General features: G+C 50.2%; 1 protein-coding gene across 7 annotated transcripts; it reads left to right on the top strand.

Annotated features, from left to right (window-relative positions):
* Window positions 1-391: 391 nt before the first annotated feature.
* Window positions 392-6,434, top strand: CCNL2 (cyclin L2). 7 transcript variants are annotated; one of them, XM_032262077.1, is made up of 8 exons: window positions 392-876; window positions 1,456-1,469; window positions 3,335-3,434; window positions 3,630-3,734; window positions 3,816-3,957; window positions 4,846-4,957; window positions 5,041-5,133; window positions 5,343-6,434. In XM_032262077.1, the coding sequence occupies exons 3-8, from the start codon at window positions 3,342-3,344 to the stop codon at window positions 5,695-5,697; spliced, it is 900 nt and encodes a 299-aa protein (XP_032117968.1). In that variant the 5' UTR covers window positions 392-876; window positions 1,456-1,469; window positions 3,335-3,341; the 3' UTR covers window positions 5,698-6,434. The 7 variants fall into 7 exon arrangements, with proteins under 7 accessions (XP_032117968.1, XP_032117966.1, XP_032117967.1 ...); XM_032262075.1 differs by having other exon boundaries at window positions 2,638-3,434; XM_032262076.1 differs by having other exon boundaries at window positions 1,456-1,580.

Genomic DNA, 6,434 nt, shown 5'->3' with positions numbered 1-6,434 from the left:
CAAAGCCCTTGTTTTACCCAAAAGATTGTTTCTGTTTTGGTTTCATCTCCTTTTCATTGGTGGGTTTCCTCATTTGCTTGTTCAACTTTCTCCCGTTTGTTCAAATCATCCGTAAATTGCTCACCACAGATTGAAATCCTTTCTTTTTTTTTATTGAGACAGAGTTTTGCTCTTGTTGCCCAAGCTGGAATGCATGCAGTTATGCGATCTCAGCTCACTGTAACCTCCACCTCCCAGGTTCAATCGATTCTCCTGCCTCAGCCTCCCGAGTAGCTGGGATTACAAGCATGTGCCACCACATCTGGCTATTTTTATATTTTTAGTAGAGATGGGGTTTCTGCATGTTTGTCAGGCTGGTCTCGAACTCCCAACCTCAGGTGATTTACCCGCCTTGGCCTCCCAAAGTGCTGGGATCACAGGCGTGAGCCACCATGCCCAGCCTTGAGTGCTTTTCCCTGTTTGCTGAAAGTATGTTCATACTGTGTTTTGGCGAGTTGGGAACTGGGGTCCAGAGCCGTGTAGGTTAGGCCAGCCTCCCTGGTGGAAAGTACTGAAGACGAGAATGAAACCAGCCCGTGAAGAAGGAGGCCTCTGCCGTGGGTTGTGCGTGCATGCATCCTGCCTGGCTGCCAACGCAGACAGCAGGTGCATCCGCAAATCTCCCTCCCATGGAGCTGTCTGCCAGACATGTGGCCCAGAGCCACTCCTGGGATCTAGCATGAGGCTCTTGTTTGCTGCATGGACACCCACGAGATCTGAATTCTGGGCTTTTAAGGTTCTTGCTAATAACTACCTGACCCGTATCTTCCAGATAATCGTTATGTACCTTCAGGTGTTAGAGTGTGAGCGTAACCAACACCTGGTCCAGACCTCATGGTGAGTTGAGCTTCCTTGTTTTATGAGACCAGCAAGGGCAGTGCAGGAATGTGTTGACTTGAGGCACTTGGGCAGTGGGTAGGCCGCCCAGTGACTTGGTTGTGGGCTGGAGTTGTCTGAGTGCCCAGTGCTCCTGCTGTGTAAATTCCAATCAGACTCCCAAAATGGGCACTGGCAGTAACGGTAGGTGGCCCGTCCCTTCCCTGCAGCCCTGCGCTTTCAGTGCCCCCACCCTGAGGAGAGCAGTCAGTGGGTGTCCTCAGGGAGCTGTTGACGTGGCACAGTGGGGCCATTTCCCAGGGACGTGGAGCTGAATGTAGACTTAGTGTCTGTGTCTCCCTGAAATCACATCTCATGGGAGAGAGGGGCAGAGAAGGCTCTGGGACTGATGTTAACAATGCATGTGGCAGAAAGGAAGCCCAAAGTGGCAATTTAGTATTCGGGGTTTTTTGGTGAATTTTTTCCCATGGAGTTAAGTCTGTAAGGGTCATATTTTTGCTGACTGAATTGTCTGGTGCTATGACATGTTTAATAGAGAACCTATTTTGACTTTTCTTTTCTGTACTCTTTCAATCAAAGGGTAGCCTCTGAGGGTAAGTGACTAAGACTTCTCCTCTGCTGTCCAAGCGCTTTGGTGCAGGGACAGCGGCGTCTTCAGCCAATCCAGTGCAGGCTCTCCACCGAAGGCTGGCCCTAGACTGGTGGTACGCGCACATAGCATAGCCATGGCCGACTGCTGCTTGTGGTTCTCTGACGATTGTGCTTCTTGTTAATCCTCTGTCGTGCTTTGGTAATTGTATTGATTAGAGTTGGTAACTGTCTTGACTTGAATTTTGTCCCTTTAAAACTGCTGTACCTGTATGATAAAGATGCAGTACCTTTCTCTTAAAAAAAAAAAAAAATGGCGTGGAAAGCTGTCAGAATTGAAGTGACAAATTGGCTGGGGGGAACCCGCCTGTCCGTGGGAGAAGTCTCGAGTTGCTCTTTCAGCAGCTTTGTGTGACGCATTCTAGTAAAGGTGTGCATCTTTAAATTATTCCATGGATACTTTTAAAAAATATTGTAACACTTCAAATAATAGCAATAAGTTTATATGTTCTGAAGATTGCATTTGTTTTTAAGACTTAAAAGTTAATGGATTAATATTATTACCACTTGAATACTGAAAATTGTTTATTACAAACCAAAAGGTTACTGATTGTTGATCTGTGTTTGAGCTGCTCACTGCTCCCTTGCTTCAGGGGGTGTGGCTGCACGGCTGTCACACAGATTCCCTCTTGATGCCTGGAGCTGCTTCCAGAGCCACGTGCCTCTAGGCACCTGTAGAACTTACCCATTTAGAAGTCTCTGAGTGAGTCTGTGTTACCTTCTCCAAGGTTTATGTAGGACAGAGATGGGGGGAGGGTAATCCTTCAGATCCTTGCATGACTCGTCTCATCTGTGGGTGCAGCCCAACTCCAAGGCTCACCGTTACTGGGGTACGTGAGGAGCAGTGAATATAAGACCAGATCACCTGTCCTCATGGGATCAACCCTTTTTGTTATTGCAGTATTCTTAAAGCTAGTATAAGGTCTGGTTTTAGAGTGTTAAATCTTAGATGTATCTAAAGGAAAATGCTAAAAAAGTCAGTTTTTAAATGCTTTAAAAAGATGTGAATTTTTGTATTTTTATAGCTTCTAAATATGATGAAATTTAAAGAATGTACTGTGATGAAACGTTCAGTATTGTGTTGCTTCTGATTTTATGAATGTTCATTTTAAGACTCCTTGTTGAAATGGGACAGTTGGCAGCGGCTCTGGTGAGCCCAAGAAGAGGCCTGCCCTTGGGTGCTGAGCCTCCCTCTGCACGACGCTCCCATGCGTCCAGCTTACACCCAGGGGGCTTTTCCCTCTTCCAAGCGGACTCCTTCAAGCAAGCTGCAGCTCGGTCACCAGAGAAGGGCCCTGCCGCCGGCGGCCTCGAGGAAGAGGAGGGAGAGGACGGCAGGAGGACGCCCTGTGTCCCAGCAGCCGCCGGCTCTGTGCCCAGCCAGTTCATTGAGTTTGCATGTTTCTCTGCACTATGGATTTTGAGCATTTAGATTTCTTTAATCAAAAGCGTTTTAGTGACTACAGTAGACGTTCTCTTTTGGAGGCATCATGCTTTGCATGAGAGCAGGCCAAAGCTGAGGGGAAAAGTCAAGTTAAAGTCGGTTCTCTTCCATAGCAACACACGTTGTCTGACATTCAGCCAGCTTTTTTTTTTTTTTCTGATTTTTTCTGTGCCTTTCTGTCCTGTATTTAGAAAAAGCTAGAAGATTTCTCCATTAACTCTTGAGATTCACTGGACTGTCCAGCCCTGAGTCCTAGCAGTAGACTCCTTAGAACAGTAGTGAATTTGTCTAGACTTATCTAGATAACGCAGGCGGATGTCCTGGGTTCCCGGGTGGGGCATTGCAGTTCTTGCGTTTGGTTTCCAGGAATTACATGAACGACAGCCTTCGCACAGACGTATTCGTGCGCTTCCAGCCTGAGAGCATCGCCTGTGCCTGCATTTATCTTGCTGCCCGGACGCTGGAGGTCAGTGGGTTGCTGCTATGGAGAGATTCCAGTCTGATTTTTTTCTCCAGCCTCCAGTAAACTTTACCGTATTGTTCTTCAAATTACACTAATCTGGGCCAAAGCGTTTTGGCGACCAGTGGCTGTTTTTATCTCCCTGAGTTGCTGGCGGTGCAGTGGAGGAAGGTGTCACAATGATGGTGTTTGTGTCCACAGATCCCTTTGCCCAATCGTCCTCATTGGTTTCTTTTGTTTGGAGCAACTGAAGAAGAAATTAAGGAAATCTGCTTAAAGATCTTGCAGCTTTATGCTCGGAAAAAGGTTCTTCTGCATTTTTTCTTGCATGCGTTTGTGTTTGGCCAGAAGAACCTGGTTCTGAATGGCATCCTCTGGCTTTTGTAGGTTGATCTCACACACCTGGAAGGTGAGGTGGAGAAGAGGAAGCACGCCATCGAGGAGGCGAAGGCACAAGCCCGGGGCCTGCTGCCCGGGGGTGCTCAGGTTCCCGACGGCACCGCGGGCTTCTCACCGGCCCCCAAGCTGGGTGAGTCTGTTAGGCGGTAGGAATCAGCTTCCCACAAGGCCCAGAGGCCGGTGATCCTCCTTCTAGACTGTCTTTTTGAGACAGGGTCTCTGTCACTCAGGCTGGAGTGCAGTGGTGTGATCATAGCTCACTGCAGCTTCCACCTTCTGGATTCAAGAGATCCTCCGCCTCAGCCTTCTGCACAGCTGGGACTGCAGGCACACGCCACCACGCTCGACCCATGTGTTATCTTTTTCATTGAGACTGGGTCTCGCTATGTTGTCTGCGCTGGTCTTGAATTTCCTGGCCTCAAACGACTGTCCTGCCTCAGCGTCTCAGAGTGCTGGGAGTATGGGCACCTGGCCTATCTGTGATTAACAGGGAGTCTGGACAGGCTGTCTGAAACGCTTTTGTTTACCTGCTGCCCAGTAGCTTGTCATCTAGGGAAGGTGTTACAGTGCGGGGCCGTAGATGGTGTGATGATGTATGTCATCACACCTAGAGTGTAGTGTCACGCAGAGGGCCTGTCTGCATTGCTTCTGTGTTGTGTTTTTTTTTTTTTTTTGAGATGAAGTTTTGGCTCTTGTTGCCCAGGCTGGAGTGCAATGGTGCAAACTAACTCTGCCTCCCGGGTTCAAGCGATTCTTCTCCCTCAGCCTCCTGAGTAGCTTGGATTACAGGCCTGTGCCATCATGTCTGGCTAATTTTGTATTTTTCGTAGAGACGAGCTTTTTCCATGTTGATCAGGCTGATCTTGAACTCCCGACCTCAGGTGATTGGCCCCCAAAGTGCTGGGATTACAGGCGTGAGCACCACACCCGGCCGAGGGGCCTTACGTGCTCTACCAACTTGTTTATTATTGGGAGAGCTTTTTTGTGGTTGGCTTTTAACCTCTTGTTCTGATTCTAGCGGAATCCCCCACAGAAGGTAAGGGGAGCAAGCCTTCCCCACTCTCTGTGAAGAACAGCAAGAAGAGGGCGGAGGGCACCAGGAAGGCCAAGGCAGGCAGCCCCGTGAACGGGTAAGACGCAGAGCTTCCCAGGTGGTTGTCGGGATAGGCTGGAGAGACTGGTGGTCTGTAACCAGCCCCTGTCCTGTTCACAGCTTGCCCAAGGGGCGCGAGAGTCGAAGTCGGAGCCGGAGCTGTGAGCAGAGCTACTCCAGGTCCCCATCCAGATCGGCGTCACCTAAGAGGAGGTGTGTGCCTCGGGGCATAACGGGGAGGCCCACACTGGGTTGGGGTGGGGCCATCCCTCTGGCAATCATTCTCACCCTGAGGTGGCTTCTTGCTTCTCTAAACCCGGAGGTTGTGTGTCTGTGTCTGAGATCCTGTGGGTGCGTCAGGGCTAGCCAGGCCTGGCCAGGCCAGGTGGTCACACGTGTGTTGGTGCTGTCCTTCTTCCCAGGAAAAGTGACAGCGGCTCCACGTCTGGTGGGTCCAAGTCGCAGAGCCGCTCCCGGAGCCGGAGTGACTCCCCACCAAGACAGGCCCCCCGCAGCGCCCCCTACAAAAGCTCTGAGATTCGGGGCTCCCGGAAGTCCAAGGACTGCAAGTATCCCCCCCAGAAGCCACACAAGTCTCGGAGCCGGAGCTCGTCCTGTTCTCGAAGCAGGTCACGGGAGCGGGTGGGTAATCCGGGGAAATACAAGAAGAAAAGTCATTACTACAGAGACCAGCGACGGGAGCGCTCCAGGTCGTACGAACGCACCGGCCGTCGCTACGAGCGGGACCACCCTGGGCACAGCAGGCATCGGAGGTGAGGCGGGGTTGCAGAGACTGGTGGGCACAGGCCCTTCCCGGGGAGGTACCTGATGGCTGCCCTGTGACCCCTGGGTGCGCTCCCTTAGCGCAAGTGGCCCTGTGATAGGGTTCTTTTTGGAAATGTATTTTGACTGGACCTTGGTGGATTTGGAAATGGAATTGGGGGGCCGGTGACATGCACTTCATTCATGCCGGTCTGAGGGGCGGCACACATCTGGGCTGTGCAGGGCCCCACGGCGGCGGCAGCGGCGGCTCTGAGGGCGGCTGGATGAAAACGGGAACACACACGCTCTGGTTGCGTGGCCTGGTGCTATTGGCAGCCCCCTCTCCACTCCCCGACCGACACTCAATTACGGGAAGCCAAGAAAGATGATTTTTAGAACCTTTGCCTATATTAGGTTGTACTTATGTACATATTTTGCAGTGTTTCACAAGAGAAAATGGCCTTAACTGCCCCTTATTCTCTCTCCATGTTGTAAATAAACATGTGTTTAATACAAGTTAAAGCTATATATGAAAACTCAGAACTTTAATCCTGTCAGCTTAAAACTTGTATAGGGAATCCTGACTTTTAAAATGTGACGGTATTTGGATCTGTGTTGAAAGTCATATATTTTTATCTGTGCAGTGCTGAGTGCAGGCCACCAGCTCCTAATAGAGGTTCCCTATGAGTGCATTGGACATGGTAAATAAACACATCTCTCTCCACTCAGGATATCTGGAGCGTTACAGACTT

Source organism: Sapajus apella, unplaced genomic scaffold (assembly GCF_009761245.1).
Source record: "Sapajus apella isolate SASKATOON/1434 unplaced genomic scaffold, GSC_monkey_1.0 scaffold127, whole genome shotgun sequence".
NCBI lineage: Eukaryota > Metazoa > Chordata > Mammalia > Primates > Cebidae > Sapajus > Sapajus apella.
This window is presented reverse-complemented; position numbering and strand designations above follow the sequence as displayed.

Coding starts and splice junctions, on each gene's coding strand:
- CCNL2 (XM_032262071.1), top strand. CDS start 563: ATGAAACCAGCCCGTGAAGAAGGAGGCCTCTGCCGTGGGTTGTGCGTG. Junction 3,435..3,629: donor TTGCTGCCCGGACGCTGGAG/GTCAGTGGGTTG, acceptor TTGTGTCCACAG/ATCCCTTTGCCCAATCGTCC. Junction 3,735..3,815: donor AGCTTTATGCTCGGAAAAAG/GTTCTTCTGCAT, acceptor TGGCTTTTGTAG/GTTGATCTCACACACCTGGA.